This window comes from Aspergillus fumigatus, chromosome 6 (genome assembly GCF_000002655.1).
Source record: "Aspergillus fumigatus Af293 chromosome 6, whole genome shotgun sequence".
Classification (NCBI taxonomy): Eukaryota; Fungi; Ascomycota; class Eurotiomycetes; order Eurotiales; family Aspergillaceae; genus Aspergillus; species Aspergillus fumigatus.
This window is the reverse complement of record NC_007199.1, coordinates 2,352,302-2,373,784: the sequence shown is the minus strand read 5'-3', so window position 1 is coordinate 2,373,784 and position 21,483 is coordinate 2,352,302. Positions and strand designations below refer to the sequence as shown.

Genomic DNA, 21,483 nt, shown 5'->3' with positions numbered 1-21,483 from the left:
TTTGGTGGCGAAATTCTTATTTTTCTTAGTGGCCTGGACTCGTTGTGACAGCAATAGACCAGTCAACCTAAGTCCTAAAGGTATCTGGCAGGTCGTAGTCCAACGCGGTCTTTTACCCAGCTCGCTTCGAGTGAGCCTATTGACCTTTCATTGACTTTGAGTTGTATAGGCACAGCAACAAAGATGACTGGTAGTAACAGCCTAAAGGTAGCAGTGGTTCGCATGACCGTCATCTTGCCTCTCATGGCTCGCTGTGCTCGTTTCCAATGGAGAGACCGTGGACACGTCTAGCATGGACTGGGGCTGGGCAAATAGCCCGGCGTAGAATGATTGAAGCCTGTAGACCCTAAGACCGCACTAACATCATATTTGTGCCATCTGCATAAGTCAATCACAGGCATAGCAAAGCACTAGTTTCATAGTCCCCTTGAGTGTGAGCCACACACGGTGCTGGGAATGATCTGCACAGGCCTTATTTACACTATCCCGACAACATCCAGATGATTGAGAGATGCCGATCATATGCACCATCTATCACCAGGCGGGAACTTCACCAGCCTGAGCCCAGGCGTCCAACTGCCCATTCTTCTTCCGTTCCCGAATCTGCTCCACCGTCGAGGTGCAGGCCTTGCGCGTCAACTCGGGGTATTCCGCCTGAATGCGTTCCGCCTCGGGACTACCAGGCTCGATCCCGGTCAGCTTCAGCTCGTAGATCACCGTAAAGCTGATATCCGTCGATTCGGGGCTCACGGCTGCCGTGTCGTGGTAGGACAGCAAGAAGGTAGTCTTTGCGCCTGTATCCTTGGTTCTTGCTTCCACCTGGACGAGTCAGCTATTGCACGGGGATGAACTGCTGGAAGAGACAAAACTACCAGTAAACGATCTGCAATCCACACATCTTGATACATGATCTCCCCGTCGCTCTTGTGGACCGCCCCGTTGGCCATGGTCAGTTTGCGCTCGAGAGCGTGGCCGTTGCGCGAGAGCACCTCGCACTTGGAGACGTACGGCGCATATTCCTGGGGAGCATCTGCCACTCGGGCGATGCCGGTCCAAAGATCCTTTGCCGTGAGCTTGGGCTCACAGGACGGTGGGTTGGCGGGGGTCGTGAAGGAGATGTTGTATTCGAAGGAGGGGGTGGAGGTTGCCATGGTGCTGTTGCTGTCGTTGAAGATCTGTCTGCCGTCTTGGGGGTGTTATATTATAATAAACGGCGACCCTATCCATGGAATGCCGCAGTTTTCGGTCGCCGATTTTATCCCACCGGCGGGATATGAAGCTATCCACAGGGGGCCATTTCAACGTCAAGGTTCACACCTGCCAACTGGAGAAAGGTTACTTGCGTCTTTACTCTTATTTGTCACAGATCTTTGGAGATGGTGCCTCACAATTCTCGAATCCTGGCAGTAAGGAAAGTCAATTCATGAACCTAGCGAATCTAAGACGTATGTACAGCTATTTATGTACAGCTATAACAAACTTCTATAGCTCCTGATCGAGACGAAACTCCGGCAATGCCTGAGCCTGCAGCTGAGCCACGAGACCGCCAGCGGCCAAAGATCCCATCGACACCGCGGGCGTGACGGCCTTTAACGGCGTGGCACAATCCCCCACGGCAAATACTCCGGGCACACTGGTCTCATAGAAGGGCGGCGTGGTCAGGATATCCCCTCCTTCTGTCATATTCAAGGCGAGCTGCTTGGCAAACGGTCCATTGACCTCCGTTTGGGGGTTGTACACCTGAGCGGTTTGCCGCGGTTAGCAAGGATATCTCTGTCGAGTAAACTGGACAACGTACCAAAAAGCCCTCCGTTTTCGACTCCGACTCCCCAAGATGAACAATGACGGTCTTGGCGACATCGCCCTTTTCGAATCGCCGGATGGGTCGAGCCTCGAATTTCAGTCCCGAGGCACCGACAGGGGATTCCTCGGCGGCCTGCTGGATCTCCTTGGCCAGCTGCTCATTGCCATTCGTGTAGATGGTGACGGACTCGGAAAGCCGGAGGGCCATGCGAGCCAAATGCAGAGCGCGCGCAGGGTTCGCGATGGGCCCCAGAGCCAGGACACCCACGGTCTCCTGGCCACGTTCCTCGTAGCCGTCGCAGAAGAGACAGTGGTAGATGCCGTTCGCCCAGCACTCCGAGTATCCCTCGATGTCGAGGGGGATGTCGCGGACGCCGGTCGCCAGCACGACCTTGCGACCGTACCAGCTGTGGCCCTCGTTGTCGCGCGCCTCGAACAGCTGGTTGGTCTCGACCTGGCGGATCGCCTCGATCGTGCTGTTCTGGAACTGGATGGTGGAGTAGCGGGTGGTCAGGTCGGCGCGACCCGCGGCGCGCAGCTCGGCCGGGTTGCGGTGGTCCCATCCGAGGACGTTGTGCATGTGCTGGGTCTTTGCATTGCGGTAGACGCCAGAGTCGAAGACGACTGCCGTGTGCAGTTGACGGGCCAGGCCGGTGGCTGTCGAGAGACCAGCGGGACCGGCGCCGATGATGAGCACGTCGACGAGCAGGGCTCCGTTGGAGAGTAGTTTGCCGATCGACATGGTTGTGGTATGCGCGAGAGTAGTGGGATGCCAGAAATTACCAAAAGAAAAGAAAAACCAGAATGAAAGAGCCTCGTCGGGGTGGTATTTATATACGGCGCATGGGTTCGGACACTTTCTTCTCGGCATCCGAAAAAATGTTTCCGCGGAATGGGCCAATGGTCATGCAATTGATCTATAAGACACATGTTGCACCACATTCGGATGGACCGAGTAGAATTAAATAGAGTCGATGGGGAATTGATTGCAGAATTGAATTGAATTCCCCAAAGCAAAGAGAAAGAGAAGTGAAAGCACGCGCCATGGACCAAGTCTACCTCCCCCAGTCCGTGCGGACCGCCGTCGCGGTCTCGTTTGGAGTCGGCCTGCTGTACTGGGTATATCGACTGCTTTTGCAAAAGACAAAGAGTCTAAAGGCGCTGGACTTGCCGGTCCTGCAGAGTGTTGGTGATCAAGATATTGTGAAAACGCTGGAGGAGGGCCATGCCAAGGTACTCGCAACACCACCACCACCAGCACACGTCGCACCGTGAAGCTCACAGTCGCAGTATCCAGACACGCCGTTCGCACTGGGAGTGCCCGGACAGCAGTTAGTGGTGCTTCCTGTCTCTGAGATCGACACCGTCAAGGCCCTGCCCGAGAACCAGCTCTCCATCAAGAAGCACCATTACAACCAGTTCCTCGGCGAATACTCGTACATGGGCACCAAGGCCGATGAGTTCGACGATGCCATGCGATACCTCCTGGTCCGCAACACTCCGGCCGTGTTGGCCTCGTTTACCGCCGAGATCGACTACGCCATGTCGACCGTGCTGCAGGTCCCGCCCAACTCGTGGACCCGCGTGAAGCCCCGGTCGATCATGCCCAAGGTCGCCACGATCCTGTCCGGCCGCGCCTTTGTCGGCTTGCCTCTCAGCCGAGAGCCCGACTGGATCGAGTCCAACGTCAATTACACGCAGGACGTCTCGCGCGCGTGGATGGTGCTGCGCTTCTACCCGCACTGGATCCGGCCACTGGTGGCCCCGTTCCTGCGCGAGGTCAAGACCCTCGAGCAGAACAAGGCGCTCATCGGGCGCAAGATCGCCAAGCTGCTCGCCGATCAAGAAGCGCAGAAGCTGTCGCCCGCCCAGGAGAAGATCCCCGGCGGCGATATGATCGACTGGTTCAAGTCGCGGTACCAGGCGCAGGGCAAAACGGCCACGGCGCAGCAGCTCACGCGCGATCAACTGCTGGCCACCTTTGCCTCGATCTACAACCTGTCCAATGCGCTGACCTATGTCATGTTCGACCTGGCCGCGAACCCCGCCGCCGTGGATGAGCTGCGCGAGGAGCTCGACCAGGTCCTGGGCCCCAACGTCGGCGCCGAGAGCATCGACAAGACCGCCCTCCCGCGCCTGATCAAGCTGGACAGCTTCGTGCGGGAGTCGCAGCGGCTGAGCCCAACCTCGCTGGTCAACATCCCCCGCATCGTCACCGATCCAAACGGCCTCCGACTGAAGACCGGCCATGTGATTCCCCCGGGCTACCTGGTGATGGTGCGCGCGCAGCCCATCAACCAGAGTCCCACTCTGTATCCGAATCCGGAGCGGTTCGACGCCTTTCGGTTCGCTCGTCTGCGCCAGCAGGGCGGCGCCAATGAGAACCGCTGGCAGCATACCTCGACGGGGGCCGATAATATCAACTTCGGCCATGGCATCTGGGCCTGTCCGGGGCGGTTCTTTGCCAGTGCCGAGATTAAGGTGGTGGTGGCGTATGTCATTCGTCACTATGATCTACGGCTGATCGAGGGACGGCCTCATCCGAAGCCCAAGTATGGTGGATTGGCCATCTTCCCGGATGCGGGGGCGGAGGTGGAGTTGAAGCCACGAGTATAGGTGTATACTGCGCGAGAGTGCTTTCTGACATCGTAGCGTTGGAGGCTCCCTGGCTTCCGTGAAATTGTATTGACCGATCTAAAATTAGAACCAAATGTGTCCGGACTATAAATTGAAGCAAGTTCCTTGGTTTGTGATGCCAATATGTCCTGGTTTCATGCTACTGTAGGATTGGCCCCAGTGTACAGCTTCATCCGCCGAGATGAGACTCCGAGTGCCACGAAACCAATCGTAGGATTGAATGGATTCATGAACAAAGTGAACAATCCATGGCAGATACGGTCATTCAGATTCGATTTCGGAGACCGAAACGAGTGGAGTGTTCAATATGCCTGAGAGGGGATCCGGGTGGATATATATACACGGTCCCTGTATATCGAGTTGAGCAGACGAATCCACTAACCCATCGCTGTCCAGCACCCATATCCGTGTGCCAGAAACTGCGACTGCATCATGACTGTCCTCCCCGACTCCGAAAACGGCTACCTCCTCAACTACGAGGATCAGGAGAAGAGACGCATGAACATGCAACATGACCTGATCAAAACCTACATGGGTAAACTGATCCTGGCTCCTCTGCCGTTCGACCAACCCAATCTGCGAGTCCTCGACAGCGGGACCTTCAACGGTAAGTCACCGCTGTGTCGATTCGATCCCCTCGAGACTAATAGGCGCAGGCCTCTGGCTCGAAGACGCCTCGACCCTCCTCCAGTCCCCCACGCTCGTCGGCACCGACGTCTCCCCAACCGCCTTCCCAGCCAAGCGCCCCCCGAACACCGAGTTCCACGTCCAGTCCATCTCGGACCCCTGGCCCACCGAATGGCGCGACTCGTTCGACCTCGTCCACCAGAAACTGGTGATTGCATGCGTGCCCCCAGACGAAGGCCGGCAGGCGCTGTACCGACTCATCGACCTCGCCAAGCCCGGCACCGGCTGGGTGCAATTCACCGAAGGCAGTCTAGAGCATCTGACCCCGGAGCAGCGGAAGCAATACCCTGTTCTCGCGCGCTTCCAGTCGCTGGTGGCGGAGATGCTGCCTCATTTCCGCTGGAACCCCCGGCCGGGGAAGCTGGTGCGCCAGTGGTTGGAGGAGTATGGACTGCAAGAGGTGCAAGAGAAGGTCATGGAGATTCCGATCGGGGCGGGGAACCCGGACCCCAAGCTGGGGGAGATGGCGAAGCAGAATATGCTCGAGGTGGTGTCGAATTTCCGGACGGCGGCGACGCGTAAGTTCTGCTTTTGCTTTTGCACGGAGTATGTAGGGTTTACGGCGGGACTTACTGACGTGGGCAGGTCTTCCCGATGGCACTGGTATTCGTGCTGAGGACTTTGATCCGATCCTCAGGGATATCAAGGTCGAGTTTGAGACGGTGGGGGGGATTCTTCGGTTTAACACGGTTTGGGGACGTCGGCCATAGAGCTAAGCTCGGGATGGAGTGATTTCTAAGTAGTCAGAGTACGATAAGAATCTAGACATTTCTACGCTTGTCACAGGTTATTTCCTGACGCGGTGTCTCCATTAGCATGGTGTACGTCCCTTGCAATATACGGAAGCTAGGAATGGATTCATAGCTTGAATTGAACAGTCACGTCGAACATGCTGGCCAATATCAACTCGGAAGGATGCGTCTCGACAACTATCCATAGCTAATAGAGATTACTGTAAGCCGAGAGACGACAGGAGTGGACACAGAAACACTCTCCATTGCCATATGCTGAAAGTGATACAAAAGAAAGCACACACTGGATACAATCGCTATTGACCCCTTCATACTCGACAAAAAGCAGACATGTTTCGACCAGATACTCAAGGCTGCGCCTTGGGCTCCTCCTTCTTGCTCTTCACACTCCTCCACCCCGAGCCAAAAGACAACAAGGTCGCAATCCCCGCCAACACAATCGCCACAATAAAGGCGTCCTTCAGCCCAGCCACATACGCCTCGAGAATCACCTGGAGCTCATGGCCGTGGAACTCGGATTGCAGCTCCGTGGCGCCCGTCGACGTGACCCGCGCCGCACTGATGTTCGGCAAGTGGCGCTGCACCTCCTGGACCAGCTTGTTGGTGAAGGCGGCCTGACCCGCCTGCACGAAGATCGCCCCGCCCATGCATTGGAAGAAGAGGACGATGGCGGAAACGGTGGAGAGATCCTCCACGCGGACGACCGCCTGGCTGGCCATCATGGGGACCTGGATGGCCAGGCCGATCCCGATGCCGGCCATGGCCTGGTATCCGATCCAGGCGTTGGCGCCGGAGTCCAGGTCGAGGGTGTAGAGCAGGCCGCTGGCGACGGTGGTGAGGACCCCGCCGAGGGTCAGCAGGGGCATGTAGTAGCCGATGATGCCGAGGACGGCGCCCGAGAGCGTGGCAAACAGACCGTCGCCGAGGACGAGGGGCAGGGTGCGCACCCCGGAGTCCGAGGCGGATGCGCCCTTGACGGACTGGAAGTAGGTCGGCAGGTAGTACAGCAGCAGGTAGAACGATCCGGAGAAGAAAAAGGTGAAGAGCGAGGAGAAGAGAATGGTCTGGCCCTTGAACAGGCGCGGCGGGATCATGGCCTTCTCCTGCAGCCAGAGTTCGTTGATCGCAAACGCGATCAGAAGCAGGCCGAACCCGACCAGCGTGCCCACGACATCGGCGTTGCCCCAGGCTTTGGCGGAGCCGCCCCATTGCAAGGCCAGCAGGAAGCAGAGAATGGCGCCGAGCAGGAGGACGATCCCGGAGGGGTCCATCTGCAGCAGGATCTCCTTGTACGGGACGTCCTTGGCGCGGGCCTGGGGCGGCGCCTTGAAGAAGATGGCGATCAGTCCGGCGGAAACGCCCCCGATGGGCAGATTGATCCAGAAACACCATCTCCAGGTGGTGTGGGAGGTGAAGGCGCCGCCGATGAGCGGGCCCGCCACCGCAGCCACGGCAAAGCTGGCCCCGATGGCGCCCGTCATGGCCGCACGGCGTCGGGGATGCACGGAAAAGGCGAGGATGGTGTAGGAGCCCGAGGAGATGCCGGCAGCCCCGATGCCAGCAATGGCTCGGCCGACGATCAGGGTCACGGAGTTTTTGGCGACGGCGCAGATCAACGATCCAACCTCGAAGAGCAGGACGGCGGCGAGAAAGCTCAGCTTGAGGGGAAAGTAGCGGTAGATCTTGCCCCAGGTGCCTTGGAAGGAGGCGAGCGTCAGAAAGAAGGCGGACCCATACCACCCGATATCCGCCACCGTGTGGAACTCGTCGGTGATCCGGGGGATCGCGGTGGACACAATGGTGGTGTCGAGCGAGATGAGGAAGATGGCAGCCAGCAGACCGGCCATGATGACACTGAGGGCGAAGCCAGAGGGATACTGCATCTCCTCCTCGGGGGCCGGGTCTTTGCCCATGACGGAATCATTGGGAGAGCTACTCAGCTCCTGCTTCGACTCTTCGATAGACGGACGGGACATAATGGTCGATGTCAGTAGAGAGCTGGATTTGACGTGACGATAATGGTAGACCGGAGACAGTAGCAACAAACAGACCGCACGAAACGCATCTATATCTACTCAGACATCGGAGACATGGAGACTTTCATGCGTCAAAGTGTTGGCATCTTAGCTAAGCCGCCCTTCTAGACTCGGTACTTGTCAGCAGTCTTTCATTTCCAATTCCGACCTGGCTGGCTCCTGCAGATCCCTGCTGAACAAAAAGAACTAGAAGAAACCGGTTCATCTGACTGTCTACCGCCGCCGCAGCATCTTCATCATCCGCTGTGATTCGGCGTGGCGGCAAAGTCTCCGTTAAGTCTCCGAACAACCTCAAGTTTCTGCTTTAGGGCAAGGGACGGCCCGGAAGCCAATCAGCATCTAATTTAGACGCTGGCTGCTGTATTCATTGTCTTCAGGCACATGCGTCCGGTGCGTTTGCAAGGTACTCACTCGTTCTTCGTCCTTCCATACGCACGTAGGATCAGATCCCCCAAGGTCACAGCATTCTTTCTATTTCTCTCCACGCTGCAATACAATAGATACCGTACATTGGCTACTGTTGCTATCCTAGTGCCTCACGGGGACTTCCTTCGCGGGAGTCTCTTCAAAATGTAGTTTCCGGCCATCGCCTCGCCCCCAGATTTTCGAGTGAATGTTATCATGATATGACCACATCAGCCCATACAGAGTCAGAATAATCCAACCGAGCCACTGCGGACAATGTCCGTCTTGGTCCGTGTTCACCCGGATGAGTCGAATCAACAGACGAAGAGGGGGACGCCAGAACATCAGGAAAAGAAGACCTCCCACCTTGGCATGGAGGGATGTCGGCGGCTCATAGGCCGGTAAGGAATCAATATAGTCGCTGTATGCCGTGAGCGGCTCATTCTGTTTGCACCCCGTCGAGATGAGGCCCTGTTTCCGATCAGTATCGCAGAGCATGATTCTGTTCCGGGGCCGCTCACCAGGTAGCGCGCACTGGGCGCACCGTTAGGTCGCCAGGGGTACTTGGCTTGCAAGGTCCGAGCAATCAGGGTCGCGCCGGGGTCGGGTTTGCCGTCCTTGTCGAGGATCGAGGCATGGACCTCGACCTCATCGTAAGCCACGCCGCCGCCTTCGCTGATGACCAGCTGCCGGTAATCCCTGGGATTTAAAAGATAGGCGAGTCCCTGAACCGGCGGAACGTCGCGAGAAGCGGGTGAATCGCCCAGTCGCAGGGTGGTTTTCTTCTCGCGGGCAAAGGGGGCGACGCTGGCAAAGGAAGGTTCCGCGTACGGGATGCCAAAGATGTCGAAGGTCAGGTAGTGCGAGGGGACAATGACGGCCTTGATATCCAGTGCTTTGATGCCTCGATTCTCCAGTACCGAGAGGCGTAAGTTGGAGCCGTAGGCAAAGTACCAGATTCCCCCATGAGGGTCTTGCAACGCTGCTTTCCCCATGTTGCTTGCTCTTTGCGTTCTGTAAGCAGGGGGACCAGGGAATTGTCTCTCTATCAATTTTAGCTACTGCTCAACGCACCGACGGCTTCCGAAAATTCGGATGGCGCGTTGGGGGGGGGGGGGGGGGGGTGGCTACAAGAGGCGGTTGGCCATAGATATAGCAGGGCCAAAAGCCACAGATATTGTATGCCCCTACCCTTGCTAACTTCACCAACCATTACCAGTTCTTGGACTGTTCCACACTCGTCAGAATGTCCGAGCGACCCTCCGATCTTGTAGTCAACAGGTTGGTGCTTTTCGTGGTCAAAGGTGAGTCGAGTCGACGCATCAGCAAGTCTCCTCTCATGCAGTCAACTACAGGCACCGCCACGTCCACACACAACACCGTCAAACCGTTGATTCTCCTCGAAGAGCTCGGAGTCCCTCACGATATCTATGTCGTCGAAAAGGTGTCTGCCCCCTGGTTCAGCGAGATCAATCCCCACAAGATGGTGCCCGCCATCCTGGACCGCTCCCCCGACGGCCGAGACACCCTCCGCGCCTGGGAATCGACGTCGACCCTGATGTACATTGCCGATGCATATGACAAGGACGGGACCCTTGGCGGACGCAACGTGCAAGAGAGGTCTGAGATCAACAACTGGTTGACTCTGCATACGGCGGCGCTGGGGCCCACGGCCAAGTACTGGCTGTATTTCTACAAGCTGCACCCGGAGAAGTTGCCCAAAACAATCGAGAAGTAATTCCGGCCTCTCTCATTTGCCCGGGAACAGTTTGTCTAATATGGGTTGCAGACTGCGCAGCAACATTACGGTGCAATATGATATTCTAGAACGTCGGCTCAACGAACCCGGCCAGCAGTACCTGGCTCTGAAGGACCGACCGACCATTGCGGATATCGCCACCTTGCCCTTTGCCATGAAGTCCACGGCGGAACTGTTCGGCCTGGAGTTTGAGAAATGGCCAAAGCTGCAGGAGTGGTCGGTTCGCATGGGTGAACGTGAGGCCGTCAAGCGGGCCTGGCAGCGCGTCGCGGGGTTTGGCCATGGCGAGAAAGAGTATGGCATGTTAGAGGCGTGATTTTTAGTCTTCTACTGTATATAAGTAATTCAGCTTCGAATACCACTGAATTTATTCCGAATCTTCTGTTGATCTGGGTTGCTCCCTCCCTAGCCCGATGTCTTGGCCCTGGGTCGACCAGCCCTACGGTTCTACCGCGACTACAGTATGCGGTATTTCGCGCTTATGAAGATTCTGGACGCATTCAGTCAGTAATTTACTGATCCCATCGAGAGATTAAGTTGGTCACCGAATAGAACCATCAAGGTAGTTCGGAGACCGAAAAGTGGCTATGTCTCCATATGTCTCCGACAGTGCTCAGTATATGTATCCGAGTGCTCACATCAACAGGTATGCAATCCTAGACCTCAAGCAAAGCTAACGAGCAAGAGAACCATGGCGCCCGGTCTGCTAGAGAACAACACCCTGAGCGGCACCGCCGCACCGCGCACGGAATTCAAAGCCATAGTCAACGACCTGCGCGAGCTACAGGCACATGTGCAGCGCGTCCAATCCGCCATCGAGGCGCCTGAGGTTCAGTCCTGGCTGAATGAGCAGCTGCATCATCCGGACCAGCTCCCCGACAAGGAGCTAGAGCAGCTGGCATTAGATCTGGTCGACAGTATGGACAAGCTTCAACTGCAGCTCGTGCCGTCCGTCTCCTTGTTAACTGATGGCTTCTTCGGTAAGCGGGGAGTCCTCCAAGCACATGGAGTTTCCGTACTGACAGTGTGTCTCGAGGCTATCTCAACAGTAAGACGCTCTGGACCGTCGTCGAAGCGCAAGTGGCAGACCGACTGGCGGAAAACGGTCCCCAGCCTGTATCAACGCTCGGTCTGCGGTGCGGCATTCAGCCCGAGCGGCTCGCCCAGCTGCTGGACACCCTCGTCAGCAATGGCATCTTCGCCTACAATCCGGCCGACGACACCTACAGCAACAACCGTGCATCTCTCCTCCTCTGCCACGACCACTGGACCCAGTGGCACCTCTGGGCCGATCTGTACCCCAACGAGTTCTTCGACGTCAGCCGCGCCATGCCCCAGGCCGTCCGACTCGGCGAGAGCCGCACCGCCGCCCAGATCGCCTACGGCACCGACCTCGACCTCTTCGAGTACCTCGCCAAGGAGCAGAAGCTGGCAAAGTTCCAGAAGACCCTGGGCGCGGGCGCCGTCGCGCAAGCCCGCGGCCTGACCGTCGATTATCCCTGGGAGGAGATCGGCAGCGAACCCATCCTGGACATCGGCGGCGGGTCCGGAGCCTTCCTGGCCTCGCTGCTCCGGGCGCATCCCCACCTCCGGGGGAGTCTCATGGATATCCAGTCGGTCATTGAGCTGATCACGCCGGAGTTCCGCGAGCCGCATGGTCGATTCAGCGATATCGGGTCGCGCGTGCAGCAGCTCGTCGTCGGCGATTTCACCAAGCAGATCCCGCCGTCCGCGGTGTACACCATGAAATGGTGTCTGCATGACTGGGTCGACGACGATGTGCTGACGATCCTGAAGAATGTGCGCCGGAGTATCGTGCCGTCGTCTGTCAGTCGCTTCCTGGTCGTGGAGTCGATCAAGTCGCCCGGCCGATCAGGCCGTTTGCCGCGATACGGCGATCTGATCATGATGATCACCTGCAATGGCAAGGAGCGGTCGCTGGAGGACTGGAAGCGGCTGGGAGAGTTGGCCGGGTGGAAGTTATACCAGGTGCATCGGGTGCGTCGCGCCTGGCCGTGTATCATCGACTTTCGGCCGATGTGAGTTGGATGTGTACATAGGAGTGTGAATGACTTGGCTTGCTCGAACTGGACTGTGTGCATGTATGTGATGATAGCAATGATTTATCAAGGCAATGGGTTTACAAGGTGTTGTGCTGATTGTTCACTGCTAAAGCGGATTGACTGAATTGACTTCATCCGACTGTGCTTCCAGGAAGACATACATAGATCGATATTGTCCAACTGCCAGTCATACAGGCTTGGAGAGCACTCGCGCAATTAGGTCAAATCACAACGGACAGGCCAATTATGTTACATTGGACTACTTAATTCTTCTCGACCTCGCGTCCTACCGGCACACACTGAATCCGCGTTGCGGGCAAGCCCACCCAGCTATCCTCCTGCAGATCATTCTTCAAAGCACTGTCAGCCGAGATCGAGATGACATACTGTCGAATAATCTCAGCAACAATCGCCTTCAGCATCCGCTCGCCAATATGCTTGCCGAGGCATTGGCGAGGTCCAAACCCGAAGCGCCACATGTTATGGCGGACCTGCAACGTCAGTGAGGTTGAAACTAGAAACTGCAGACGGCGACCATACATCAGACTTGTTGAGACTGAAGAACCGTCGAGGATTGTATTGCGTTCCGTTGACCCAGTACGGGTTGTCGATGTTGATCGCTTGAGCGTCCACAATAACATTGGTCTGGATGATATCAGCAGAATGCCCCCTGGATTTCAGCGACGGCAAGTTACATACATTGGCTGGGATGAGATAGCCATCCACGTATAGATCCTCGGGCGCCGATTCAGGGTTGGAAAATGCTGCCAAAGGTACGTTAGTGAAACGTGTCATCCCCATGCACATGTGTATGCTCACGCAGGATTGGGCGCAGCCGTGCGGATTCCAGGATGCAGGCAGCCAGGAATGTGTCATCCCGGTCAATGTATCGTTCGTACGACTCGCTTGCCTCGCTTTGCAGCGCAGACAGCACTTCCTGTCGCAGTTCCGTCTGGGCCTCGCCATTCTCGGCCAGTAACAAGACGTTCCACGACAGGGCATGTGTGGTGACGTCCAGATTAGCGTAGAGCGATTCGTCGAGGGTTTGCAGGCACTACCCGAGTCAGCACATCCGATTCATGTGTCGGGACAAGCACTTACTTCGCGTTTGCTGATGGTCCCCGCCTGGTAGGCCTCCCAAAGACCGATGACCAGTGGCCTAGGGGATTGGTTGCGCTTGACGGCTGCATGGTAGGCGTCTTCGACAAACTGTTCCCACTGCGTTTGGAATTCGTTCAAGAGGCGCACTCCCCGTGACTTGAACCAAGGCGCGATGGAGAGGCGATTGATGCCCCCCCGAATGACCTCCTTGAATAACTCTTCTCGCAACGGAGCGAGCGTGGTCAGCTGGGTGCGTTGCATCGGGCTCAAGCGTCCGAACAAGATCTGCGCCACCGACAGAAAGGGATAGAACTGTAGAGTCTTAGCTGGCTCAACGTGGATAATTCCTTTGTTTTCGAGGCTCTGCTCAGATGAGGCGAGCAGGGTATTTTGGAGATATTCGCGGGCCAGAAAGACCAGGTCACCCGTATACCGAGCCGCAGTTGGGCGTGAAAAGCCGTCTTCGACCTGCTGCCGGACTCGTTTCCAGTCGGTGCCACTGAGTAAGCCGACACAGACGCCAAGGACCTCTCCAAACAACCAGCCGGAATCATTGTTCACTGCTTTGGTGTGACGGTGCGAGTTGCGGAAGAACTGGACGGCGTGGGTAGGAGTGGTCAGCACACTATTATCGTCAGCATTAGCCGCTGGGACCGTGCCAAGGGGAAAGCTCAAACTCACATTTCAGGGCACCAGCCGGACCAGATCTGGTATATCGGACCCCATCTCTGTCGCCACTGTCTGGCAGCGGAACGTCCATTGAAGAACTTCTCCGTGCCTTGACCGTTGGGCCATGTATAACGGGCACGAGGCATGGGTTTGGACCCTGCGTGATGAGGCAGAGGGTATTTCCATCGTAGAAAGGCCTATGTTGCCCAAGTCAGTCATCTTCAGAAGGAGCATCAAAAAAGCCATACGTCTATGACGACGGAGAGAACCCAGTAGAGAACGGGCCGGGCCGCCACGAGGGCCAGCACCATGCAGGGAACGAGTATAGTCAGTGTGAAAGCCATGGCAAGACGGTTTGAAAGTGCCAAACGACGGGTCGAAACCGTAGTGAATAGGGGCTTGTCCATACCTTAACAGCAGCGACCGCCGCTGCAAGGCCTACCGCTGAAGCCCTGCTCGGAGGCCGACTTTTCGGAGGCCAAACTCATCCGGAAAACGGGATAGTGCCTATACCAGGAGTGGCAATAGTGGATGCCAATAGGAACAGCATGTGGAGTCCAATTGAATACCTCCCACTGGACTGCATGAGCCATCCCCGGCCATCCCCGAGAGATAGCCATATGAAGCATCGACTTACCTCGAAGTCAACCCCCACCGAAGTTCTCTCAACAGGAAGAAAGTTGGGCATGTCTGCTGCTTTTTGAATATCTACTCGATTATTGTCTGGCTCAACCCTACGCTCTGCATCATGCCATCAGTAGTAGCGCTCGACCTCTGCCAGCTTTTTGACCGGTCCGTCGCTCGGACACCACACCAGCTGGCAGTCGATCATGAGAGCGGCTCGCTCACCTATACCGAACTCGATGTGGCCTCATCGAACCTGGCCCGAAAGCTAAAGCAAGAAGGAGTAGTCCCTGGGGAAGCGGTCCTCTTACTTACTGAGCACGGCACCCGGAATGTTGTCGCGCTGCTTGCCATCCTCAAGGCCCACGCCTGCTACGTTCCTCTGGACCGCAGCTCGTGGTCATCAGAGCGGATCCAGGCCGTGCTGGACGGGACAGACAGCCGGATTCTGATCAACACAACCGTCGAGCCGTTCGAAAGCCCGCGGCACAAAGTCATCCATCTGACCAGCGCCGATGTGACGACTCTATCGACGGACCGCAGCACCACAAAGGTCATTCCCGACATCGCTCCCGAAGACCTCGCTTGTTTGATCTTTACCAGTGGGAGCACAGGTGTGCCCAAGGGAGTCATGATTCCACATCGTGCCGTAGCCAATTATGCTCAGACCAGTCCATTCAACATGGATGTGCAGCCGGGAGACCGGGTACTGCATATCCTGTCGGTATCCTTTGATGGTAAGCATCCGGACCTGTCTTCTACGACCAAAACGCTCACGGCATAGCCTCTACGGGCATGCTGTTTTCCATTCTAGGCAACTCGGGCATCGTGGTCCCCGCCACGATGGACACCCTCTTCGACAAAGCGCAGTCCTGCTCCATCCTCGCGTCGACGCCGTCAATCCTGGCAACACTACCCCTGCCGACGGCCCTGCCAGACAGCTATCCCTACGTCCATACTATTCTGTTGGGTGGAGAGTCGCCACCCGCCCCGCTGTTGTCCAGCTGGCTTCAATTCGGCGTTCGCATCCTGAACGCGTACGGTCCTACTGAAACCACCTGTGCCTCGTTGATGCAGGAAGTAGAGGTCTGTCAGGAGACGGGAATGATCAATCGCAGTATTATCGGTCGCCCAATGCCCAATGGACCGGTATACCTGCTACAGCCGGATACGCTCCTCCCGGTCGAGGAAGAAGGCGAGGAAGGGGAGATTGCCATTGCGGGCGTCGGCCTGGCCCACGGCTACTACCGAAATGCCGCACTAACAGCCGAGAAGTTTATCGAGTGGCACGGCAAGCGAGTCTATCGCACCGGCGACCAAGGACGGTGGACACGCCGTAACGACGGCCAGCGCGTGGTGGAATTCCGCGGCCGCAGTGATCGCACCGTCAAGAACCGCGGATTCCTCGTCAATCTACCCGCCGATGTCGAGGAACCGCTACGCCAGATGGGCTTCGGTGTCACCGACGTCTATGCTTCGCTGATCAACGGTCTCTTGGTTGCGCTGGTGACCCCGGCAACTGCAGATCTGGACGGCCTGCAGAGCGAGGCGGACCGTCGGCTGTCTTCTTTCCATCGGCCGGGACGATACTTGGCTGTCGATCAGTTTCCACTGTCAGCCAACGGCAAGATTGATACCAAGGCCATTGAGAACATGCTGAAAGAGTATCAGGCGCGTCTCTGCGAGGGCACCGATGATGAAGAGACCACAGGGGGCGAGCGTCCTACGGAGCGCGAGCAAGTCATAGCCGAATGCATGTATACCGCGTTGGGGTTGGATCTCCCGTCGGCGTCGGCGTCCAAAGATTTCAATTTCTTCGCCATGGGCGGAAACTCCCTTGCTGCTCTTCGATTCACCTCCCTGTGCCGTGAGCGAGGCATCCTCCTCACTACCCGGGATCTGTACCTACATCCAACAGTCAGAGGCATTCTCCCGTATGCTCGTGACCTTGCTCATTCTGGTCTGCCTTTGCCAGACAAGGAGGAGCAAATCGACCACCGATTATCCCTCAAGGCCGAGGTTGCTGCGGCCCTTCATCTCTTGGGCGACATTGACGTCGCTCCGTTGACTCCCCTTCAGCTACAACTGAGCGCTCCTATTTTCCAAAGCGATGGGACCAACACGAACCAGCTGCGGCAATCGTATCCCCTGGCCTCGGCCGAGCACATCTGCAATGCATGGCGACAGGTCGTCCTCAGTGAACCGGTCTTCCGAACGCAGATTGCGCTGGATATCGGGCCCGGTGTGCAGATCGTTCACGCTCAGCCACGGTGCCAGCCGCAGGAGATTACCTTTCACCGCCGGGAAGACTACAATGCTGCCTTGAGCGATCCTTCCCGTCTGCCGGTTGGACTGGGAATGCGTTTGGAATTTATGAAATTTATGCCGAATGACGACGATGACGACGAGGGTGAAGTGACTGTCGTCTGGACGGCCCACCACAGCCTGATCGATGGTTACTCCCTGGGACTCATTCTGGCTCGGGTGCAGCAGGCAAGCCAGGGTGTCGCATCCTCCCGGGTCTCTTCCTTTGTAGACGCAGCGTGGAATCTGCTGAGCGTGCAGAAGCAGAGAGACACCGAGGCACGGCGGTTCTGGGAGCAGTATCTGCAGCCGGTACGGTCACTCACGAAAGCAGAGGCAACCACAACGCCTGTAGCACGGCCGTACCTCGCTCAGGAGGTGCTGTTCAAGCATGTGGGCGGCGTGGACGAGTTACACCGACTCGCATCCAGCTGCAGTGTCACCCTAGCGGCCGTCTACTACACGGCGTGGGCCATGACGATTGCTCGGACGACCAAGTCCACCCTGGTAACTCTGGGAGTTGTCTTCTCTGGCCGCGAGATCCTCCCAGACGATGCGCAGGCCGTCGGCCCATTGATGGCCACTCTGCCCCTGGTATGCCGCATTGACGGAGAAGCCTCGATTGAGCGCCAGCTGCAGACCACGTTCGAAGGTTTGGCAACCATTAGCACCTACGCATGGTCTGCCCCAGATCAAATCGGGTACCGGGTCGACTCTCTGCTGGCGACGCAGTATGATTTCCCAACCTACGACCAACCCATCCCGCCGCAAAAGGAGCAGTTCTTCGAGAACACGACCTTTGCGCTGAGTCTCCTGGTCGAAGCTGATGCTCGTTTCCGCTTGGTGTACAATCCTTCCGTGCACGGCGAGCAGACGGTCCAGCAATATGCCGACACGTTCCAACAGGCCCTCCAAGCGCTGGTGGGTGATTCGACGATGGAGGCATGGCTCACGGGGCCGACAAAAGCACCGCTTGCCGTCGACCAAGCTTCTGATATCCAACATGTCAATGTACCGAATGTGGCGTCGGCGTTCTATGCCTCGGTCGACCTCCACAAGGATTTGATTGCCGTAGACGGACCAGGAGGCACGTTACCCTACCGGGAACTGGATCAAAAGTCGAACGCGGTGGCCTCGCATATTGCCAAACACTTCAGCAGGGCTCAAGTCATCGCCATCCACGCCGATGGAACCCTCAACTGGGTTGTCGGCATCCTGGGTATCCTGAAAGCCGGCTGCGCATACTGCCCACTCGATCCTGCGTATCCCATCGCGAGACGGGTCGCTGTGTACGAACAAAGCGGTGCCAGCGCGCTCCTCATCCCTAATGCCTGCTCATCGTCCGCGGCCCTCCTGCCGATAACCGATCTTCGCGTCTTCACGATTCAAGAAACCGAGACAAGCGACACAAGCAGACAGCCATCGCTGCTCGCAAACGCAAATGAGGATGCCCTCATCGTCTTCACCTCCGGCACGACCGGCCGCCCCAAGGGGGTCCCCATCAGTCACAGGGGCCTTCTGGCTTTGCAGTCGAATCCCGAAGCCACCATGTTCAGCCGTCCCGGTCGTCGTATAGCTCAGTTCATGTCGCCTGCGTTCGACTACTGTGCCAACGAGATTTTCTCTGCGTTGCTGCATGGCGGAACCTTGGTGCTTCGGGACCCGTCCGACCCCCTTGCCCATCTCGCGAAGGTCGATGTGTCGACAATTACTCCTTCTGTGCTCAGCGTGCTGAATCCAGACGACTATCCTAATCTCGACATGGTCTATGCAACAGGAGAACCCGTCACGCCCGGCTTGCTCGCTCGATGGGGCGAGGGCCGGGCATTCTACAATGCCTATGGTCCTGCAGAGGTAGGCCCCTAGTGTTATGCTTGTGTTTGATATAGACTAATCGCCTCTAGTGCTCTATTTGCACGTCATTTACCCGCCTAGAGCCCGGCCAGCAGGTCACCATCGGAAACGCCGTTCGCACCGCGCGCATGTACATCCTGGACCCGGATCTCCAGCCCGTGTCGGACGGCCAAACCGGAGAGATCTTCCTGGCCGGACAACAGGTGATGCGAGGCTACGTGGGAGACGATGCCAAGACGGCCTACAGCGTGCTGCCGGATCCCTGGCATCCTGGTGAGCGGATGTATCGCACCGGCGACTACGGCTACTGGAACGCGGACAGACAGATTGTCTACATCGGACGACTGGACCGGCAGGTCAAAATCCGTGGCTTCCGCGTCGAGCTCGCGGCGGTCGAGCAGAAGATGTACCAAGAGGAGCCGCGGCTTACCCAAGCGGCGGCTCTCGTTGTCAACGATACTCTGGTGGCCTTTGTCATGCCGCTTGACGTGGATGTCAGCCGTCTGGAGCAGCGACTGCGCGAGTCCCTCCAACCCAGCTGGGTGCCTCAGGTGATTACCGCGCTGGAGGAGTTCCCTTGGACGGCCAACCGCAAGGTTGACTATCGCAAGCTGGCGGAGAGAGCCACCCTGACGCGGCCGGAGGACTCCCTGCCGCAGCAGAAGACGCCAGCAGGGATGACGGCAAAGGATGCTTCTATTGCGGACGGAATCGCAACCCTGTGGAAGAACGTGCTGCGTCTGCAGGCAGGCGGCGGCTCTCGCAAGCTCTGTGAAGATGATGACTTCCGTGCTCTGGGCGGCCATTCCGTTCTCCAGATGATGTTGGCGGCTCGCCTCGGCAGCACATTTGGCATCTCCGTGTCGATGCGCGATGTGATCGAGCACTCCACGCTGGCCGAGCAGGTCGAGCTGGTGCGCCGCAAACGTCAGGCCTCGACGGCCAAGCCACGGACCATCTGCGACGCGTTTCCCGACCACTGCCTGTCGCCGTTGGAGCGTCAGACGTGGTTCCAGTACCTGATCGCTGCTGACGTGCGCACGTTCAACATTCCCGTCCTCTTGCATCTCGGCGGGACATTTGACCGCGACCGTCTCGTGCAGTCATTCAACGCCGTGTTGGCGTCACGCAAGATCTTCCGGACCAACTTTGTCGAGACATCACTCGGACCGTGTCGGATCTTCCGGGACACGCCGCCCCGAGTCCTTGTGTGCGACGGTGCGCTCGACACGACCAAGGAGATCGACCGGAGCTTTGACCTGGCTCGGGATGAGCTGATCCGCGTCTTCCTGGACCGTCGCACCCTCCTTGTGGTTACCAGCCACGCCGTCGCCGATCTCAACAGCGTGCAGAATCTGCTGCAGGACGTCTCCGGCGTGTACGCGGGAAGGACGACCCCAACACCGGACCGATGGCACTATCCCCGGGCCCCGGCCTGGTCCCGTCAGGCCACAGAGCAGGAACGGAAGTTCTGGTCGAAGTATCTCGAGGGGGCTCCCCAGCGTCTGGACATCCCGCGGTATCCCGGCCAAATGGCGTTTGAAGGCCGCTCGCGCGTGTCCGAGTTCAAAGGCGACCTCGTTCGACGCGCCGTCACTCTGGGGCAGGAACATGGGTTGAGTCAGCACCAGCTGGTGTGTGCCGCCGTCGCGCAGACCCTCCAGTGGCTCGCCGGCTCGAACGACGTCGTTCTCGGCTCTCCGTGGGCCAACCGCGGGCACACCGTGGAGCAAGAGTCGATGGGTCTGTTCCTCGATCGCCTGCCTCTTCGCTTCAAAACCCCTGTGAATGCAGACTGCGCCACCATCCTGCAGTCTACGCGTGCAGCGAGCCAGGCAGCCGTCTGCAATTCCATTCCATTCGAGCAGGTCCTGAACCTCCTCCACCTGCCGCGGACCATCCGGCAACACCCGCTGTTCGAAGCCATGGTCACCTTTCATCTCAAGGGGGCAGTGGAAGATTGTCTCGCCATCGAGGGGCTGGAGGTGAAACGCGAGATGTGCTTTGCGTCCGGGGCCAAGTTCCTGCTCATGTTCGAATGGACCGAGATCGAGGCGGATCACTGGACCCTGCGCATCGAGTATGACGACCACCAGCTCGACGACGCGACCGTCACCACCATCGAGGACAGCATCCGATGTGTCCTCGAAGGGCTGGCGGATCGGCTCTCTCGCGCCGCCATCCACGAGCGCCTGAACGCCATGCACAAGACGGCCAGGACCAAGGTGGATTGGAACTTCTACCGCCGGCTGGTGGGCATTCTGCAGCGTGAGATGGCGACCTGTCTGGGCGTCTCGCTGGATGAGTTCCCCTGCTCCGTCTCCTTCTTCGAGGCCGGCGGCGACTCGATCCAGGCCTGGCGGTTGAGCCGTCAGTTGAAACGGGTTGGGCTGGAGGTGCCCATCTGCAACATCTTCGATCATCCCACGGCGCAGGATTTGGCACAGCGTCTTTACCGTCAGGTTCTTTAGTTCTTCCACACGGTATACATTGTAGCCTTGCTTGAGGTTGTTCATCTGTCATTGACTCTGTATTTGCATATTGTCACCTACCAATAGCTAACCTATCAATCAAGAACGTGTCGAAATGTTAAGTACGAGTAGAACGTATATTTGGACTGATATATCCTGAGGACTTGATTGTAGAAGGACAATCTTGACAAACAGCAAAGGTATTACTTCTTGCTCGTTGATCTACCTCTATATTAGCCTAACAACAGACATGACTGGGAGATCGTTCCATTCGACAGAAGACGAGGTAGTTAAGCAGGAACTAGTCCACCATCATCA

At 57.5% G+C, this 21,483-nt stretch overlaps 10 protein-coding genes across 10 annotated transcripts; 5 read left to right on the top strand and 5 right to left on the bottom strand.

Annotated features, from left to right (window-relative positions):
• Positions 1-534: 534 nt before the first annotated feature.
• gliH (SRPBCC family protein) lies at positions 535-1,151 on the bottom strand (the record flags this gene model as incomplete). The annotated part of the gene is made up of 2 exons (XM_745771.2): positions 535-819; positions 897-1,151. 2 exons carry the CDS (start codon positions 1,149-1,151, stop codon positions 535-537), a joined length of 540 nt encoding a protein of 179 aa, XP_750864.2.
• Positions 1,152-1,482: 331 nt separating this feature from the next.
• gliT (thioredoxin reductase gliT) lies at positions 1,483-2,545 on the bottom strand (the record flags this gene model as incomplete). The annotated part of the gene is made up of 2 exons (XM_745770.1): positions 1,483-1,740; positions 1,799-2,545. The coding sequence occupies 2 exons, from the start codon at positions 2,543-2,545 to the stop codon at positions 1,483-1,485; spliced, it is 1,005 nt and encodes a 334-aa protein (XP_750863.1).
• Positions 2,546-2,610: 65 nt separating this feature from the next.
• Positions 2,611-4,560, top strand: gliF (cytochrome P450 monooxygenase gliF). The gene is made up of 2 exons (XM_745769.2): positions 2,611-3,036; positions 3,094-4,560. Exons 1-2 carry the CDS (start codon positions 2,848-2,850, stop codon positions 4,417-4,419), a joined length of 1,515 nt encoding a protein of 504 aa, XP_750862.1. The 5' UTR covers positions 2,611-2,847; the 3' UTR covers positions 4,420-4,560.
• Positions 4,561-4,872: 312 nt separating this feature from the next.
• Positions 4,873-5,837, top strand: gliN (N-methyltransferase gliN; the record flags this gene model as incomplete). The annotated part of the gene is made up of 3 exons (XM_745768.1): positions 4,873-5,047; positions 5,097-5,645; positions 5,713-5,837. 3 exons carry the CDS (start codon positions 4,873-4,875, stop codon positions 5,835-5,837), a joined length of 849 nt encoding a protein of 282 aa, XP_750861.1.
• Positions 5,838-6,105: 268 nt separating this feature from the next.
• On the bottom strand, positions 6,106-8,000 carry gliA (MFS-type gliotoxin efflux transporter gliA). Its single transcript, XM_745767.2, has one exon. It carries the CDS (start codon positions 7,853-7,855, stop codon positions 6,227-6,229), a length of 1,629 nt encoding a protein of 542 aa, XP_750860.1. The 5' UTR covers positions 7,856-8,000; the 3' UTR covers positions 6,106-6,226.
• A 443-nt stretch (positions 8,001-8,443) lies between these two features.
• Positions 8,444-9,429, bottom strand: gliK (gamma-glutamyl cyclotransferase gliK; the record flags this gene model as incomplete). The annotated part of the gene is made up of 2 exons (XM_745766.3): positions 8,842-9,429; positions 8,444-8,791 (listed from the first exon to the last, which is right to left on the bottom strand). Exons 1-2 carry the CDS (start codon positions 9,313-9,315, stop codon positions 8,444-8,446), a joined length of 822 nt encoding a protein of 273 aa, XP_750859.2. The 5' UTR covers positions 9,316-9,429.
• Positions 9,430-9,447: 18 nt separating this feature from the next.
• On the top strand, positions 9,448-10,400 carry gliG (glutathione S-transferase gliG). Its single transcript, XM_745765.3, has 3 exons — positions 9,448-9,624; positions 9,676-10,054; positions 10,110-10,400. Exons 1-3 carry the CDS (start codon positions 9,567-9,569, stop codon positions 10,393-10,395), a joined length of 723 nt encoding a protein of 240 aa, XP_750858.2. The 5' UTR covers positions 9,448-9,566; the 3' UTR covers positions 10,396-10,400.
• A 370-nt stretch (positions 10,401-10,770) lies between these two features.
• Positions 10,771-12,122, top strand: gliM (O-methyltransferase gliM; the record flags this gene model as incomplete). The annotated part of the gene is made up of 2 exons (XM_745764.2): positions 10,771-11,059; positions 11,116-12,122. 2 exons carry the CDS (start codon positions 10,771-10,773, stop codon positions 12,120-12,122), a joined length of 1,296 nt encoding a protein of 431 aa, XP_750857.2.
• Positions 12,123-12,243: 121 nt separating this feature from the next.
• On the bottom strand, positions 12,244-14,109 carry gliC (cytochrome P450 monooxygenase gliC). Its single transcript, XM_745763.3, has 6 exons — positions 13,925-14,109; positions 13,244-13,868; positions 12,962-13,196; positions 12,842-12,906; positions 12,683-12,787; positions 12,244-12,633 (listed from the first exon to the last, which is right to left on the bottom strand). The coding sequence occupies exons 1-6, from the start codon at positions 14,056-14,058 to the stop codon at positions 12,406-12,408; spliced, it is 1,392 nt and encodes a 463-aa protein (XP_750856.3). The 5' UTR covers positions 14,059-14,109; the 3' UTR covers positions 12,244-12,405.
• A 551-nt stretch (positions 14,110-14,660) lies between these two features.
• On the top strand, positions 14,661-21,165 carry gliP (nonribosomal peptide synthetase gliP; the record flags this gene model as incomplete). Its single annotated transcript, XM_745762.1, has 3 exons — positions 14,661-15,273; positions 15,321-18,694; positions 18,745-21,165. The coding sequence occupies 3 exons, from the start codon at positions 14,661-14,663 to the stop codon at positions 21,163-21,165; spliced, it is 6,408 nt and encodes a 2,135-aa protein (XP_750855.1).
• Between the last annotated feature and the right edge of the window lie 318 nt (positions 21,166-21,483).